A 20404-nucleotide genomic window follows, 5' to 3' on the forward strand; every position below is an offset into this window, starting at 1 on the left:
TAACTTCATATCTACCTAACCTACAAAAATGTATTATATATCAAACGAAATGAAATTTTACTTCGAAAATATTTTGTTATAACTTTCAAGACCGTAGAATTGAACGTAAAGTAAGAAATCAAGGAAAGCATCATTCTTCTATAGACAAAGGCGGCCAAATTAGGTATGGCAGCCATATTTGCTGAAGCTTAAAGCGCACTTCCAGGATATGCCTATAGTTGCTGGAAAGAAGCTGCCCTGCAAGTTTAATTAAGTTACTTTTTTTTTTTTTTTTTTTTTAGTTCAGACTCCTACATAGTGGACTAAAAAGTTTGCACTTAATTAAACTTCTCAAATATATATCAACCCACAGACTAAACTGCTCAAACTATAAACTTGAAATTTGGACAATATGTAAGATTTATGACATAGGGTACTACTAAAAAAGAATTTTTGGAAATTCGACGGGGAAGGGGGAGAAATAGGAATGGAAATTAACTTAATAAGATGGCCATATCTCCGAATTCCTTAAAGTGACAGATTTGAAATTTGGTATTGAGATTTCTCATTTAAAATAATGTGATACTTTTTTTTTCAGCGTTTTCTGATATTTTACTAAAAGGGTAAGAAAAGAAATGGAAAGTGGAAAAGAAGTGGGGGTTTGCAATTATTATATATCGATATTTCGAATCTCTGAAGGTTAGAAACATCTGATATTTTAATAAAAAGAGGAAGAAAAATGGTGGGGAAAAGGTAGGGAATGCAATTATTATGATAAGATGTCACTATACGTATTTTTTACATCTGGCCTAGAAGAAAAGAAAAAGGTGAGGATCACAATTACAATAAGATGTTCATATTTTTGGATCCCTGAAGATTAGAGGCATGAAACTTGGTATTTGAACTGAAATTCGGTACTCTATAGGTTCATGGGATGTAAACCCGTGGGCCGGCCGAACGCAGGTTTGGGGCAAAGTCGCCTGGTACTTGAAATTATCAGTGTATTTCGGCATTCAGGATGGTTAGAGAAATGAAAGTTAGTATTTGAACTGAAATTCGGTGTGCTTGTACGTTTATGAGCTGCGAGACAGTAGGCTGAACATATGCAAGAGTCTGAGGGCGAAACACCTAGCTAGTCGAAGTATTACTATTATTAGGATCACGTAGTGGTACTTATAAGATTACAATGTTAGTACATACGTCCGTTACTCCACACGATAACTTTTGAACGAATGCGAATTTTTAAATTCTGTTTTTTGCCATAGATAGATAGAGTGATTATCTCGAGGGAGTTCGTTGATGGAGGTGATTTACCTACCGGAAGTAGTAGAAATGAGCCATTTCCGGTTTCCACATTTATCAGAGGAAAAACGGAAATAGACAGAGATAAACGGTTTTCGGAAATCAATTACAAATTTCAAGGACAACTTTCATCTTCATCCTTAACACCCTAGTGAAATCGCAAGTTGTAGAAATAAGACACATCTTCTTTTATCGTTGATCACTATATAGCAAAAACAGTAATATATAGCGAAAACCTGTTTTCGTAATCGATTAAACGTTTCAAGGACAACATTCATCTTCATCCTTAACATTCTAGAATAACCGGAAGTAGAAGTTACTCTCTTCCGGTTATAATGCTGATCACTGTAAATTAAAAATGGTAATAGATAGCGAGAAGCAATTTTCTTTAATCAATTAAGTGTCCCAAGAATAGCCTATATTCCATTTCAACACTAATCTTTCTACTCAAACCGGAATTGAAATAACCATACTACAACTTCCAAATTCAATATTAAATGATAAAATATTACCTAATCCTCTTTACGGATTATAATAATACATTCATATCTAGGGATCCCGAAAGTTAGAAACATGAAACTTGATGTTTGAACTGAAAATCGGTATGCTTGCAGGTGTATGAGATGTGAGGCCGTAGGCTGAGGAAACACGGCGGTTTCTGGGCGAAGTCCCCAGACAACCGAAGGCTAGTTATTAAATACATATTTTATCGTATTCTGATTATACATACAGTAGCAGAAGTTTCTGTTTTCCTTACAGGAAGATAAAGTGTAATAAATACAATACCGGAAATTTAAATTGTCACACTCGGCACTTTATGTATAAATAAAAGGAATTTTCAATATAATAAATATGACCTTCTTTTTGCTCTTGAAACATGTGTTCCCTTATTTTTAACTAAAAATCTATGTACTGAATTCCACACCTCCAACTTAAGCGAATCTTGACATTCGACAGCCTCTGAAGAAAGGAAGAGAAGTTTGAATATTATAGAAATGTCTCCGCTAGAAACGGCATTTTTGAAAGCGCTAAAAATACGTATTCTCTTATTATAAAGAAGAGTTTATTTGCTGAGTTTCATCTCTCTAATTTCATGAATGTGTGAGATACTGAATTCTTTTTTTAAAAAAGAAAAAAAAACTTTAAAAACCTCTTTATTTCCCTTGGAATACGTGCTCCAAAAATCCTTTCTTATCTCTTGCCTCCGTAATAAAAGGGATAGGCCGTAGGCCGGGAGTGCTCAAATAAAGGCCTCTGTGCGATCATGACACAAATAAGAAACCTCGAGTGCACAAAATATGATGCAAAGATACTCCATTGTGTAAAACAGTTTTTGGCAAGTGATTTTTTTTTTTTTTTTTTCAAAATCACCATCCTCCACCCTCGAAACAAATATTGCATTATCACTGAACACAAGATTAGTTAATTTATTTCGCGCTGGAGAAGAAAACAGAATTTGGAGATAGGTCAACATATTACGTGTCACGTCTTTATACTTTCATATTGTCAGCATATTCTTTAAAAAAGTAAACTGCTGTTCTCTATTAACATATGGTATCATTTTCAAAGTAAACAGCAAGAATAATTGTGCATAAATGAAATTCAAGAATCCTATTTTAAATTGTCTAAAACTGGTACACAAACAAACTTAAATTTTCCCCTTCACGAAAGTTACACATTTAGCGGCACTTATACTGTGGTGCTAGCCGGTGATGTTCACTATTCTCTTTTTTATAGGTGCTAACTAAAAATGGGTAAACGTCAATTAAAGACATATCGTGGATATAAAATTTACTATATAATAATATTACGTATATGTTATACTTCTTGCTATTTACCTTTTCATACAAAACATCTTCCCGTATTTTTCACAAATCAAAATGTGGCAATTAATCGTGTTATAATAAACGTCTATTATATTTCTTGATATTTGCCTCTATGTAACAGGAACAATCTCTTATATAGCCATAATTTGTAAAACAAATCTAACCATGACAACGCAATATCGAATATTGTGTGCTCGCAATACCATAAGCACTTTATTTCATTTCTTTGTGCGCTAGTGGAGTACACCCGAGGAATATTCTGTCAAAAATTTCAGTTTATTTTTACCTAAAGAAGCATGATCTAGGCGATGATAAGAGAATCACTTCCATTCTTGTATATAATAGTACTATATAGATTATGGAATTAGTGTTACCCAACATAATGTCGAGAGAGAATTTTTGAGATGACACCGAACTCTTCCAAAAACTCATTTTTAAAGACAACACTTTCAAGCCTCCTTTTTAAGACGAAACAGCCTTAAATCTCTTCTCTTGGCTAATAGGTCTACTATTCTTAATCGTTGTTATACTCTACGCATAAAACATTTTGTTTCAAACAATGGAACATTTAATATAATCTCCTTCAATACAGCTCATTTGAATTATACTGTACATAACCTGAGAAATTAATGTTATTTATTTAAGAATTCGTACATACTGTGTATCGTTTGTAATTAATTATTCTCTTTTTCTTAAATCTTTTAAGCAATAAAAGAAATCCAGTTTGTACCTTGAATTGCTCAGATACAATGTTTTGCCTTCGTAATATGGAAAATATGATATCTAACTTGTGGCAACCCTGCACATATTTTATCATATATGAAAATCTCAACCCTCGTTCTGGCCATTAGCCAATATTTTCGCGCCTGTGATGGATTTCCAGTTCATGATCAATAGCAAGATAAGACACTTGAGCAAATGTCCCACATTTTAATAGTTGAGCAAAACACACTTGAGCATCTGACCTGATACCCCATTACTAGCTACATCCTGATTAAATTTCTATGAATTCCGTGTCTTCTTTTCCCTAGTAGGCGATTTGTTTTTATCGTGCAGGATCGATCGTATCCGGAACAGTAGTGACCAGTTCGTTTCTTAGTTAATATTCTTGTAAACTGGTCTTTTTAAAGCACGTCGAAAAAAATATTCAAAGCTGAATTTCCAACTTTACTTGGTTCAACACGATTCTTCACATCATCTTACCCCATACTCACTGCTGAAACATTCATACTATATTTTTTTACCAACGCTTTTAACTTATAGTTATTAACTTAAAGATAATAGATTATCAAAAATAATAATGCTGATACCGACAAAATGCTATCAGATGTAAATCTACTAATAAGAATTTTCTTGTCTTTTCTTAGAATTGTGAATTGATGAATGCATTTGAAATGACTGTTAGTTACACTCTGGTCTTGTGTGTGTGTGTGTGATTTCACTTTGATTTAAAATACATATCCTAAGAAGTCAAAGGTTCAAAAATTTTCCACAAACCTATTTTTAAGTGCGAGAATTGGGTCATCCAATTAGTTAGATATAAAGTATAATACGGAACATAAGATAATCTAATAGTAAATGTATGTAATAAGCATACCATATTATCGTTGACCTAATGATAATAAAAACTGCTTGAATATAGAATTAAAAGAGAATATATAATATACTACTAAAGAATGTTGGTTTTGTTAGTAACGATGTTAGAAACAGAGGAGGATGGTGGAAAGAGGTTAAGAGACTTAAGTATCTTCCCTTGCCTTCTGTTTCTTAGTTTGGTGTTTCTTCGTGTCGACTTCTCGGAGACGAATGGAGTGCATGTGGCAGAACGAGAAGACAGGACTTCTGCAGTTGAAAGGAACGAAAGACACAACACACACACACGTACATATATATATGTACGAAGGAAGAGTTCCCAAGGGAGCAAACTAAAGCCGACTATGAGAGAGCAGACTAATTCCAACATCCCTTCTCCAGTCAAGAACGTCCAAACCTCTCCGCAAGAAGCCATCGGCCTACTTTTTTTTGTTACTATCCCTCTTTCCAGATCCTAGTCCCTGTGCGCTGCCACAAACCAAAAACCTTAAGATAGAGAGAATACAGACTATTGAAGCGTACAACATTGGAAGTCCCTGTTTCTTCCTCTTTCCCAATAGCTCTCTGGGAAGAGAAGAGAAGAAAAAAAATCGCTCAGAGTCAAGGATCAAACCCACAAGTGACCGAGGCAAAGAGTTGCTCTTCCGTAAAATTAGATCTGAACAAACACCGTCTACAAACCGTTTCTAGCAGCATGCGCCTACGGAAACGTTTCGGTTCTTTCATTCCTTTATCCGTTCATCTTTGTCTCACTCTCTCTCTCTTCTTTTTTTATTTCTTCGTAACGGATTTTCTGTTCAACTGAATTTTCAGTTGTCTTTTCTGTTTTATACAATACAAGTCAACTTCCTTATTTTTCCTCTTCTTGAAAACGAGATTTCTTATAACTGTTTCCAATTGCTGTGATCGGTTTTGGTTTTATTTCTTAAACCCATTTAGTACTTGACTTGACTTTATTTATATCATAAAATTTAACTTGAATTATTATCTTGCAATCACTTGATATTTAGCGTTTCTGATTTGCGCATTCATTCATAATAAGGCGAGTTGCCTGTAAAATGTTTAACCCTTGTGTACTACCATGCGGTCTTTTGGGAACCCAGAGGTGTTTATCATGATATATCTTTTAAACATGTGAGATTACAATTCAGTCTTTTCTTGCATTTTATCTCGAGTGTATGCTAAAGATGCATCTTAAAAATTTCAGTTGTCTGTTTAGTGGTTCTACGTAAAGAACATAATTTAGATGAGCTTCTAGAAGATCCAATGGTAATTCCTGTGTAACAATTTTCTGGGTAGTACACAAGGGTTAAAAGATTTTTCTTAACCACACTAGACATGGAAGTAAAATTTATTAATGACAGACAGTGGCGTATTTAGGATTTTGTTTCTGGGGGTATACACAGCACGTGAACAAGCACTTATCTTTTTCCTTTTCAGTGCCGAAAATTTTAATGAAGTTTCGCATATGACAAATTTATTTTAGGGGGTGCTTGAGCCCGATAGCCACCACCTAAATACGCCACTGATGACAGGTAATAGGCAAATGGTTTGCGTTTCTCCTTTTCACTGTTGAATATGCGTCTTATGAGAATTAATTCAACAAGAACATAACAAAGTCATTTACATATACCATAAGGAACACATATTATACAGGCCATGGGAGACTACGTTATGATTCTTTTAGGTACCCTAGGCTGATCCTTTTATCTAGATAGGGTACAATTTTACGTAGGGATGCATTCGAGTCGAGTCGAGTCGAGATTTAAGCCTGTCTCGACTCGTCTCGAGAAAATGTTGTCTCGACTCGTGTCTCGACTCGAAAATATGTTTCTGTCTCGACTCGTGTCTCGACTCGACAGTCTCTGTCTCGACTCGACTCGAATTCGAGTCGAGACGTCTCGAAATTCGAGTCGAGACAAAATGTACGAGTTAAAATATACGCACACATCAGCCAGACCATCATGACTACCTACCTAATTGTCAGTATGTCGACTTTTGGCATGGATAAAAACGGCGACACGTCTTGGCATACACGCAATGATCCTTGATAGGTCGCTGGAGAGAGCTGACACCACATGTGCTCACTCAGGTCACCTAATTCCCGTAAATTCCGGGAAGGAGGGCGATGTGTTCTGACGTCACGTTCAATCATATCCCACAAGGGACACCACTCAAATGTCCGGCTCCAATTTCAATGAAACTTTTTTTGCTGATAGAAGGCATGTATGCATCATTACTTGTGATGACAAATTTTTGCCATGGTGCATGTTTTCTATTTTTTTAAAATAACTTTTAAGAATTGTGATGTGGTTATTAGAGATTACTACAGAAGTCCCTTACTACCCTTTGTAAACGGAGCGTTAATGAAGAAAAGTGAAGAAAAACCATGTGGACACATATAAGTCCTGGGGGGAAGTCGTATGGTAGATATGACCTTGATGGCAGCCATCTTGAAATCCGCCATTTTGAATTAAGGTCAAGTTTTCAAAATGGGAATAGGGTAATATGATACATAATTTCGGGCTAGAATTTAATTAGAAAAATAATGGTGAGGTTAGTTTTAAGATACACCCATTTGGGGGAAACTTAAAGGCATATTAATTGTTTTTACTTACTGTGTGCGTAAGTCCCTTGTTACTTTCGTCTCAAGACCTGTAAATCGATCGCAACGGCAGAGCCCGGTTTCGCACTAGTGTTTAGAAATCTTTAAACTCACTTGAGGCAATATTTGTGGATTATTGTATTGTATTTTGCCTTTAATTAAATTTGAACCCACTTCATGATCTTGTGTAAAGTATCACTAAAAGAGAATTTCTGTTTTTATGGAGAACGTAAGCATGGCAATTATTAAAGGTGAGTAAGGTGCGTATGTATTTATAAGAAAGTTTATTTTACGAGTCTTTTGTGGTTCCGCCAACCTATTCTTTAGTTGTTGTTTTTTTTCAAAATACTCATATAGCATAAATAAAAGAGCTATTATAAAATCTGTTACCACTATTCTTTAATACTTATAAAATTTTATTTATTGTAAAAGCACTGGCGAGATATTTCTTATCGCCCACTAAAATTATGGTGGAGCTCCTTCGTGGCTAACGGTTAGCATACTTGCCTTTGGCGTGGGAAACCTGGGCTTGATTCCCGGTGGGAGTTCATGTGGTTCGGATTCCACGTTAATCAGTAGGTCCACGTTTCACATAGCCTCGCTGCTGAACGGGACGTTAAACTCAGAATCAATTCAACTCAAAATTATGGTTTTGACTTTATTATGATGTCATTAGTTTAAACGCCCAACTGCCCAGTAATTATAAACATTGACTACATTATAAAATTGTAATTTGTGACGACTAAAATATCAGAAATTAAAGATTATTCTTTGGGTTTTGGAACATTTTGAACAACGTGAAAAACTGGTACTACACCGATACAACACACTTTTTGGATTTGTGATAACATGTCTTACATAGCTTTGGTTCGATTTTCAACACGGACTGCAACTACCCGTTAAATTGTGCATCCGAAAGGCACTCTTTGTTAAACCTCGCTTATCACCGCTCATCTTAATAATATATATATAACTTCACCGCGAAGCAAATGTTGCATTTCTCTCTTTCATCCTAACACAAAACAAAACTAACCACAGCTGTGACACGAAGGAGCTATTTCGAAAAGAAACAAGCTGTGCTTCATAGAGATGTGTACCAAATGATAGAAGTATAAAGCATTGTTTCCTTTCCTGTTTATTGATATCAGTTGCTGTTCTTAATGAGTTTACACATTAGTTTAGAAAGAGTATATATGGAATTTGGACATATGTTGTACGTATTTTCCTGAGAAATTGATGAGGCCAGAAAAGTTATAAGGACAGATGGAATAGGTTTAAGCGCATCTACGTGACTTTATCAAATATTTATTCTCCATAATGGTACCACGCGGAAAACTTGGTATAGGCCTACTTTTATCTTTGCCTCCCTCTGTTAGCTGTTTTGTATCATATATATCGGATGGTTTTGATATTTCTTCTGATCATTAAAACAACAATGGTACCTGTGTGCGTGCAGAAATGCAAAAGCACAAGGTAACTTCCTATTTGTTTTGGAAACAACAAACCCATTTCACGTGTGCGAGAGAAATTGAGCACAGCGAGATCGGGTGTTTACTCACGGTCAGTTCGCAGCAGGAGTCCATGGTAAAAGATTTGGCTATCTCGAAAACACTCGTAAAAACCTTACAAATACAAAAGACTGCGCTTCAAAGAAAGTTTAGACACAGATGTTTCCATTTTCTTTTAGCATCTTTCTTCAGCAAAATAGTCGGTTCATTGTATTCGAAAAAGGGAAGGGAGAAAGGGTGAATTTATATTTTATGTGGGGGTAACGTTGTAAGTAGTATAAACAATACATACCGCTTCCGACTCTGTACTGAAGCACTTCCTTTAGCGGTATATCACTAGATCTATCCTGACCCTCATCCCACCTCAAGCTGTAAAGTAGAAAGGGACAGAAGTATTCAACATGACTGCGCACTTGAGTTTCAGTTCACAATACGAAAACCAGTGAGCAAGTAAACAGTCTTTTGTAGGATCGTGTTTTACTTCTTGAATTTATTTTTGAACATTTCTGTGAATTCAACAACAGAACGCAGTAGAAATAGGAACTAGTTTTTACTCCAACCATTACTTTCGCTCCAACCCAGGGATGCCACATTTATGATTTCGTACTAGATTTAGTGATTTTGCTATTGAACTAGTGATCTAGTACGTACTTTGGGTAAATAGGCACATTCTAGTGATTTTTTTGCATTTTTTTTTCTGATGCAGACAAATGAGAAGGAAATGGTTCTTAAAATAAAAGGAAAAAGTATATTGCAGTTCAAAACAAATGTAGAAACCTTAAATTATTTTTTTCCCTCTGACTGAATGAAACCCCTGCTGTGTAACGACCTTAGGTAAACAACGGCTATCTTTGGTCCGCTACCTCCTTTTGTTAGCCGACATGAGATGGGTTACTTTTTTTTCTGGAAGAAAGTGAAGAAATAATTATCCTGTACATTTACGTTTGTCAGGCACACAGGCGCAGCCTGTACTTGTTTCCTAACAAATTTTAGCAACATAACATAAATGAAACATATGTACCAGAAAATAGAGGCAGTACAAACGGAAATTTTCATCTGTGACACATTTGATGAGAAATATAGTTAGATGTCACGTGCAAGCACTCTAAACATGTCCTATCCTGTAATTCTATTCGTATGTTTATGTAGGTGAGACTGAGAAATCAAGAAACAATAATAACTGGTTTTCTTCGACGGGAAAAATCTAAATGTGAAGGGGTGTTACACTGGGACTTTAATTGCGTCCTTTGTACAAGATTAACAAGTAATAGCAATTTTTTAATTTATTTTAGTTCTTGGGGAGAGGAAGATGGAAGCGAACCCTCGTAAGGACCTCTGCAAGGAAACATGAATACTATTCGCCACTGTTTGTTACATTATACAAAATAGTTATATATATATATATATATATATATATTGAGTTTTAGTCAGGGTTTTCATTCTGCAGGAGAGAGGGGATAGTAATACCTGACGAACATTTTCTATTCTCAGAGTGTTGCAATGATAGCATTTCCTCCATTATAACTTGGCCAAGCTAGTTGCATTATATGTAAGGATTAAGTTAGCCTAATAAGCTTAAATTTCTATGGCTGTTTTACTCTGTACCCATGTTTCTCATTTTCGGTCTACGGGACTCTGTGTCCGGAAATTTTCGATGGCTTCCAAGTCGGAAAATAAGTGTATCAAAGGCATGGTTATATGAGGCATGGATCTACAGTTTAAAGTGGGATACCGGTAACAACTTCATGAGCTTCCACCGTAAATCGAACCAGAGTCTCCCGCGATCAAGGCGTATGTGTTAACCATACAGCCACGAGGAAATTCACATAAGCACACACACATATATATTGTTGAGTTGATTTTGACTTTACCGTCTCTTTCAGCGAGGATATATGAAATGTAGACCTACTGATTAACGTGGAATCCGAACTACATGACCTCGCGCCGGGAATTGAACCCGAGTCTTCCACGGCAAAGACGCGTACACTAGCCGCGGAGTTCACACACACACACAGAATCAGAGTTCTCACACACCAAGGGTGAGAGCTGTGCCACTGAGTCACAGCGGCCACGGGGCTAGGTCGAGTCGACTTTACGTTCATAGTTTCTTAGTACATAAATGTTACGATTATGAAATAGATTTTCCTTAACGAGCTGCATAAAAACAAAAGCTTTCGAAATGCATTAAACAATTAGCTCGATTTGAGTGTGAACTTAAAGTTATATCAGAGTGTAAATACGGATACGCACCAAAGCTCGAAAACTTAATACACTATTTCTCCTATATAGTCAGCATGTATCAAGCAATCGTTAAGCTTTCATTTGAGAGGATGGAAATCGAAGGCCCATGAACAACTATGTTACTAATGTGCGGAATGTATTTATCTTACAGTGAACTGCTTTGGTGCCAAGTGGCCTAACTCCAAAATTGAAATTTTCCAGGAGTGAAAGTTGAAGTTCAATATCTCATGAACAATCCATATTTCTTTTATGTTCGGAACCAAAACTATAACTACTGTATGTAGTTCATTGTTTTATAACTTAGTGTTTACAAAAATCCTTTTAAAAAATACCTATTCATAGAAGTGAATGGTACTTATCTGTACTAGTTCTTGGCATCCAAGCAGTCCATTTATTGTGATACTACCTTAATATACCCATTCTTCGCATGGGGGCTGTATTTGGAAATCAACACCTGTGGAAGTATCACCATTGATTTCAGTGACCGCGAAAACTATGGATTTGACACTAGTATCAATCAATATGGGCTATTTATACATGTCTCGGTATTCCTCACCCGCTGACACCCGGCCCGCATACAGTAGTAGCTGAATTTGCAAGTCATCGTTGATGGAAGTGTCACCATTGATCTCAGCGACCGTGGAAACTATGGATTTGACACTAATGTCGATCAATTTGGATTACTTTTACTACATGTCTCGCTAAACGCCCCCCTGAGACCCCCTGGTTCCAATTTTGACAAAAACGCTTCGCCTTAGACTGGGACCTGGACCAAGGTATCCGTGACCAATATTTGGTAACTCTCGGTCAACTTGTCTGGTCCCCAGGTCGTTCCCAGTAAACGTCCCCCCCCCCGAGACCCCCCTGGTTCGAAATTAAAAAAAACGCTTCGTCTTGATCTGGGGCCTGGACTAAGGTACCCGTGACCAAAGTTTGGGAACTCTCGGTCCACTCGTCTGGTCCCCAGGTCGCACACAGACAGACAGACAAACACACAAACAAACTCTTTATTTTATTTATATTAGATAAGATATACTATGTAAAATAGTCTCGTATCATAATATGTGATTTACACAATGTAACAAATGTTACATCATATATTATCCGTAGCTCGCGATATGCTGCAACATATTAAAGCCTCAAAATAGTTGGGGAAGAGAATAATCCAGAAGTTACGTAACCCTATTGCGTTCATGGGAACGAAAACACAATAATTATAACTATGCTAAATTACTATAGACTACCAACTGCTCATTCAGAGAATTTATGAAGTTCACTTTATCGCAATAGTTTTATACAAACTAGATTTAGACTACGGATAATAGTTTTATACAAACTAGATAATCAATTAATATTATTATCATTATATTTGCAGTACAACCAAATACAACGATATTAACTATTAGTTCTAATTAACTGAATTGAGCTGAAAATTAAATCTTGATCTTTAAAGATTAACTATTAATTTTATGCGTTCTGTACCTTTCTGAAGGAATAAAAGCTGGAATTGGTTTCAAGGCTGTTTCTGAGTGAATACTTTCTTCAAAATAATATTAAAAATTATAGAAAGATTTTCGAGACATTCGAGTCGAGTCGAGATTTTTAAGAGCCGTCTCGACTCGACTCGTGTCTCGACTCGAAAATTCGAGTCGAGAAATACATTTTCCTCGACTCGTCTCGAATTTTACAAAGTGTGTCTCGACTCGAATCTCGACTCGACTCGAGCGCATCCCTAATTTTACGAATTCTGTACAAAATTCTATATATACAAATAACACTGTACAACAAATTTTACATCTTGTTCAGTAAAAAATTGATGATTGTAACTAAATTAGGCGTACTGAATCGATATGTCAAGTCTATTTTCTCATAACATGTACTACTTTCATTGTGCAGTCATACGACATTTTCTTATACAGATATGTTAGTACAGAAACAAAAGGTTCTACAAATTTCTACGACAATGTGCTTTCCTTTAAAACATGTCCCTTTAAGTTGGAGGTTCTAAATCGTACGTTTTCTGCTAATATGTACAATTTATATTGGATACTAAATATTTTATGACAAACAGGACAGGCATTTTACCTATAGGGGTCTACAAACAGAAGTCTATACAAATTTCTACGGAAATGACAATTGTGATTTTTATGATGTACCTATCTGAAGGAGTTTCTTTGATGATAGACTACTAATATTCAGTAATCATACTGCTGTTTCATTGTCCACTGAACCGTTTTTCGAATGTTGGAATACCTTGGTGGAACCGTTCCCCCATGTTCGTCACTAACAACCCATAAAATTTCCCTGAAAGAAACTCAAATATGAATCCAAAAATTGTAAATTTAGGAACATGTGGCACATCTCATAGTTTAGAACTAGTGCATTATATCACTAAAAATAGTTTCATATTTTGGTGCTTTAGTATTACCAAGGAAATTAGCACGTTCGAAAATGTACATTCAAACTCACTATCCAACAGGCCCGTAGCCAGCCCAAAAATTTAGGGGGGCCGGTAGAAGTTAGGGGGGGCCCGACCCAATCATATTATACTTCATCACCATATTATAGTTCATTTGCAAGCCTACCGTGAAATTTTGTGGGGCCCAGCCAAAGTTTAGGGGGGCCCGGCCCCCTTGCCTCCCCGTGGATACGGGCCTGCTATCCAATATGAAGTTCTTATCTATGGACTAATGAACAAAGTTTCGTTTAACTTGACGTCACTTAGGCTTGGGAATTTTGTCTCCAGATGGTTGAAACCCGGTCCAATTTGAATTAGTGCTTCGGTGAAAATTTTCATGAAACCTAGTTTGATATGTGATAGGGGAAGATAAAGAATTCACGAGTTGTTGAAGTGATGTGTTCTTCAAATTCACGAGTTGTTGAAGTGATGTGTTCTTCATATGTTTCTGGAAGATATTCCTCTTGTCATGGTCTTGTTTCCCGCACGAAGTGGTTACGTCCGTCCCGGCTGTTCCATTCGCACAAAAAGCAACAAAAGTTCTAGTATCCTTGTTGAATTCTGTAAGGATTCCAATAACTTCGCAGATTCGTCACTTCAACGAATATTGTATTCCAATATTGTTACACCTTATCTCCTATGTTTCCTTGTGTGAACAGCATACGTCACTAGAATGGATGGATAAGCATTACCAATATGAAGTAGCACTGCCTTCGGATTTATCTAACACGAACCAATGAACAATTAGCATTCTGCTGGATCGTGTTCATGCACCAAAGACCTGAAATAAACCATTAACATGACTACAAAACACAGTTCCTCAATCCTCCGAAAAGTAAGATAAAAAGTTACTCTGTCGGGTTCGAAACACGCTCCTGCACTCCTGAACTCAACTCGAACTGAACTTTTGTTTTGTGATAGATTTAAGTCCCGTGCCAGGTCATTTAACTCTTCTTGTGTGATGAGATGTGGTGGACATACAAGTAAGAGGGATGGTGACACAAAGTAGACATCCTCATTGCTTGAATGTTCTTTAGTGCACAAGAATTCAAGTTTGACTCCCGTTGTGAGAGGATTGAACGTATTACGGTGATTCGGATTCCACCACAAATTATAGGCCCGTGTACCTGGTGACAATAGGTACTATGCTTTAACAAACAACACATTTGTGGTGATCAATGCTATGTGTAACACTAGCTGTTTCGTGAATAAAAACAACCTAGTGCACTAAAACCTTACGCAGTAACACATAGGCCTTATTATGTACTTCGTAGGTATTATTTCTTCTTTTCGTCACAAAATTATATTTTCTCGGTTTCATTTACTGAGTAGTCCAATTACCTAAGTGATACCACCTGCGTTCTGCAAAAAATCTACTTTTATGACTCGATTCTTCACAGACTCCATCAAGTGGTATTGTTTTTTGTCTATGTAAGATACTCATTTTTTGACTTGTCCTCTACCATAATATAACAGATAGATTAATGATTGTAACTATCATGTTCTGTATTAATAATATTTGAAGAAGGAATCCAATACATTCGGGTTTTAATTTATATTTTTTGTGTTTTTATAGGATATCAACCCCTTTTGAAGCTGTGAGTGTGATTCTGATGCTCCTTGCTACACTGTTTGCTCTTATTGGTCACTTCAACGGAGATCATAAGACTCTGGTAGCATGTGGACTCTTCATCTTAAGTGGTAAGTTTAAAGTTTACATGGCTCAACCCAAATATCGAATTTCAGTGTAGGCTTTAAATTCTCATGTTCTGATAATATGTTTCTGATATAATCTACGTCTCATTTATATTACCTCTAGAATGGATTCAATAAATAAAGTTTCTTCGATACGAAATACTGGAAGACTTTTACTGGAATGCTTTCACAGTACATAGCATGAGGCAAAGGTACCTTGTACATTTGTAAAGGTAAATGTAACTTAATAAATAGATAAATGTAAGTTAATAAATGGTTCAACAAAAAAGTTTACTTGCGCCCTCTGAACTTCTGTTCTCGTGACGTAGCCCAATCCAGACAGTGTATGTTAATGGTCGTCCTATTACTTATGAAATTCCATTTCCACTCTTGCACACACACACACACACACACACACATATATATATATATATATATATATATATATATATATATATATATATATATATATATATATATATATATATATATATATATATATATACAGAGTCCGCCAGAAAAATGTATACACTGTTTTAAAAAAAACTATATATCATGTTCCTTAATTACATTTAATTATTGTTCAAACATGTCTTACAAAGCTTCAAGTAAGCATATGTTTACATTAGATGTTCAAAATGTTAGCCGTTGGTGGCCAAATACATAACAGAACGACGAGCAGTAGCTGCGGCTACAGTGGTCAATGTATCAATGAAGATCGATCGATGCACAGTGTTCTTCTGGCGAAGATTCTCGAGCGTGCGCGACTTACTTCGATACACTTCATCTTACACACTGGACCTCATGAGACAAGACTACCTTCGTCACAAACTTCATCGTTAGATACCTTTTTGCTGATACCATTCACAAAATTGCATTCGATGATCGGGATGGTCATCATTAATAGCCACTGACGCAAATCCCGGGGGGGATGATATGGACATGTCCACTCCATCTTTAAACTAGGGGGACTGTGCTCCCAATAATCCCATTTGAAATGTCTTTTTTGGGGAGAAATGTATGATTTGTGTCCCATTGCCACAAACGAAAGTGAGATGTAATTGATCTCCCCCCAGATTAAGCTTCAAATCAGCCCGCCTCCCAATGTTGAAGACAACTCTGCTCCCTTGATCCTCGGGAGCGGGGGTGGCTCAGTGGTACAGCGTTCACCTCTGGTGCTTGAGGTCCCGGGTTCAATCCCAGCCCCCGCCAAGTGAACTTTGTGGTGGACAAACCGTGTGCGTGGGTTTCCCCGGGGTTCTCCCGTTTCCTCTCACTTTCTTCATTCCACCATTTCATTCATTACTCATCATCACCGCCTTCTTTAGCCTAACCGGCATATATATATATAGACCCTATATATATATATATATATATATATATATATATATATATATAGATAGATAGATAGATAGATAGATAGATAGATAGATAGATATAGATAGATAGATATAGATATAATGGAAACGGTCTAACCCGTCGCTCTCTATGTTGAAGATAGATTTGCGCCGCTGTTAATGGCATGCAGTAATAGCGGAATGTAACATTTCCGCTTAGCGTCTTTCAAAATTCGTCGTATAGCTACTCCTAGTGCTAACCTCAACCTCCCGTGCACATTGCATACCAGACTTCTGTGATGACCTTTCAAAATTTTCCAACACGAGAACCGACGAAGCAGGACTTGTTGCTGTCGACGTCCTTCCCGATCTTCCTTTGTAAATATCGCAAATCGTTAAATGCGCCTCAAACTTGTGAAAAATGTGTTTGATTTTTAGGCGGGTTGGTTGTTCAGTACCACTCCCAGGGACGGTGTTAAGGGTGGGCGAGGGTGGGCAACCGCCCACCCGATGGATGGCCTCGCCCACTCATCCTTCCACCCCAACAGAAGTAGAATAATGAAGGTGACCAGTGCCGGATTTAGGTTTGATGGGGAAGCTATTTAAGATAATGAGGCCATTTGTATTTCTAGCTTTCTTTTTCAGCTACAAAATTTCGCCTTTTTTTATTTGAATATATGCTATATGGTAATTTATGGACCTAATACATATCTAAATACGTTTGCGCATATATTTTGTTATCTTAACTTACTGTTTTGAATACACTGCAGAAAAACTGTAAAATCTGTAAAATTAGCGGTAGTTTAATTTGGTCCCAATAAAGTCCCTTGCCGATCTTCTCTGTTTTCTTTTTGCACCAACTATGATCAACGCTCCAGGCCATGCTTCTACAATATGTGGAGGCCGCATCATTTCTCATTTCAAGTTGTTTCTATTCAATTGGGTAAAGTTTGAAACGTTTCCAGGGACCCGATGTAAGTAAATACAGTCTGAATATCATCCAGGGTTGGTAATTAATAAAGCTCAAATAATCCTGTGAGCTTTTTCCAGGTCAGGTTACTAGAGTAACTCAAAATAGAATGCAAATCTCGAAGATTACACAAGGTGTAATACAACACAAATTCGTTGGAAGCAGAAGCGAACCTAGAAGGTTAAAACTGGAGGAGGGGCAACTAAAACCAAGATTATGATAGATATATCGTGAGTTTGCTATAAACTTTCAAAAATATGTAAGTAATGCCATCAATTATTTTTGTCATTCAAAAAACTGGGGGCTTAGGCCTCTCCGGCCCCTGGTTAGATACGTCTCTGGCTGAAAAACCTAACTGTTGCAATAAAATTATTATAAGTCCTACAAATATAGGTAGCATCTTTTTACTGAGACGTGAAAAGATGTTGGTACCTTGCCTTGCTATGTAGTAACTAGTCCCGATAACCTACTGCATTCACAAGGTAAATTCGGGCAGTTCTGAACGTAACAATACATAAAATACTGTTAATATATACAAACGAACAACTCATATGCCTATAACGAATGGATGAAATCACTATGATACGTGCTCCTATTCTTTCCTTTAGTCAGGGACGGATCCATTCTGAATGTTTGGGGACGCAGTCGCTCGAAGTCAATAGGTTTTATTTTACGTTTATAATACAAAGGTGAAAATTCTTAGGATAGTCTTTATTTTTAAAATAAAAAATATTCAATTCTGGGGGGCGATCGCCCCCTGGATCTGCCCCTGCCTTTAGTGATCCATTATTGTACTCTATAGATCACTATATGAGCTCCTCCGTGGCTAAGCGGTTTACGTACGCACCTTTCGAGTGGGAGATCCGGATTCGATTCGCGGAGGGAGCTCATGTGGTTCGGATTTCACGTTAATCAGTAGGTCCCGTCTCATATAGCCTCGCTGCTGAAAGGAACGTTAAACTCAAAATCAACTCAACTCTATAGAGCCCTTTGAAAATCAGTGCCAAGTTTGAAAGTTATGAAAATACATCTGCACACTACTTTTCATACTTACGTACAGCGAAATATCTATAATTTCGCAATGTATAGATTATTGCCGCTTAGGGCTGTAATTCCAATATATTTTACTATTATTTTGCCAGCTTGTCGTTTCATGTTTTCTTCCTATGCATCCACTGTTACCAGACTCAATTTCATGTCGAATTCCAAATAGCACGTGAAAGGGTAGTACTAGAGTTCTATCCGCATACAAGATACTGTGTTGTTGGAACCTTCTTTTATCTCTATGCATTCATGTGCATTCTTGGAGGGAGAGGAGTTAAAGCTGTCTTGAACTTCATCGACTACACAATACACACCGTTATTATTGCTTTAAAAAAAAAACCCTGGAAGTAGAGGTAATCCGCCAGGCGGAATTGTGTAGGTCGAGCCTATAGCCACGAACTCCCGCAACCCATCCTAAGTCCTGCATTTCTTCAGTCACACCAGGCGAATGCTAGAATTGTACTTTCTATAAGGCCAAGACAGCTGTTTTCCACATCTTTGTTCCTCCCCGATTTCGGTCTGAGCCTTAGCTAACTAAAGACTATAAAAATTGAAAATTAATTATCGTCAAAAAATGTCTACATTGCCCAGTTCTCATTTTCATTGTCCGCCCACCCAGCAACTAGGTCCGCCTCTTTTCGCCCACCCCATCAAGTGTTCCTGGCGCCGTCCCTGACCACTCCACTCGCCACTGACGCTGCACTTCAATGGCACTCTCAAACCTAATAAAAATACTTGAAAACGTACTTACGGTGCGCGCTGCCGTGTCGCGACAAAACGCTGTAACTTGAGTTACATTTGTTTTGTCGATATAAGCAATTTTTAATTTCCCGCCACCGATATTTATGTTCACCAGGCCCAGCATTGAGCTGTCAAATACTTTTGAAAATATACCAAAGAAAATTTCGATGTAAGTAGGAAATTAGCCGGTCTGTAGCGACTTTACGGCTCTTTTTGTCAAAACTCAAAACTCTAAAACCAAAGTTACAGCGTTTTGTCGCGACAGGGCAGCGCGAATGTCAAGCATGCTCTTGCCATTTTCTTATCTTACTAACCGTATTGACAGTACCGACATCTGTTGAGCGAAAAACCGTACTAAAACATAATTTTAACAAAAAACAATTGACAATTCCGACATCTGTTGGGTGAAAATGCATACTTAAATTTCAGAACGATTGTCAATGCCAATATCCTGATACAGGATAACAAAGAGTGTACACATTTTTTTTTTTTGGCGGACTCTGTATATCTAGCCTATATTCTGACTGGACAAAATACAATGTAATATTTTTTGTTCATTTGAACTCTCTTATTGTAGACTTACCTTCAGAATTCTTCAGTTATGAAGCTGGCTTACTCTTTGAAATGTATAAGACCAGTTATTACAGAACAATATATCTTAATCAACGTTTAAAATTATCTCGTAAATCATTTGTCTTCCCCGTACCTCTTTCGTTTGAGAGTTCTCTTTAAGACGAAGAAACAAAGAGAAGGAAAGAATCAAGAATTCTGAAAGAGAAGCAGAAGAAGGAAAACGTTGCTTTGACATTAATCTGACAACTTGAACTCAGAAGTCAGTACGTTTAAAATTTGTTTAGATTGACGGCAGATGACGCTGAAATTAAAGTGAACTACAATGGAAATCATTAATCATCTTAAACAAGCTTTTATTAAACTACCTCCATCACCGTATTGAGATAAGTCGGCAGCTAAATTGTATTGCTATTTCAGTAAAGAACTGACAAATTATTATAACGTATTTGATAATGAGCATAAAACGCATTTGATAAAACGCCTTAGAAACAGCGAAAACTTAAGTAGTTCCTTGGTACGTAATCTTAAATTT

General features: G+C 36.8%; 1 protein-coding gene across 1 annotated transcript in view; it reads left to right on the forward strand.

Annotated features, from left to right (window-relative positions):
• The window catches only part of LOC145665430 (uncharacterized), a gene marked incomplete at its 5' end in the record, with an annotated part of 499971 nt that extends 484708 nt beyond the window's left edge, over nt 1-15263 (forward strand). The window contains 1 exon segment of the mRNA XM_081732737.1: nt 15089-15263. Within this exon segment, the coding sequence (XP_081588863.1) occupies nt 15089-15263 (175 nt within the window).
• Between the last annotated feature and the right edge of the window lie 5141 nt (nt 15264-20404).

This window comes from Thermobia domestica, chromosome 11 (assembly GCF_964235325.1).
Source record: "Thermobia domestica chromosome 11, izTheDome1.hap1.1, whole genome shotgun sequence".
Lineage (NCBI taxonomy): Eukaryota > Metazoa > Arthropoda > Insecta > Zygentoma > Lepismatidae > Thermobia > Thermobia domestica.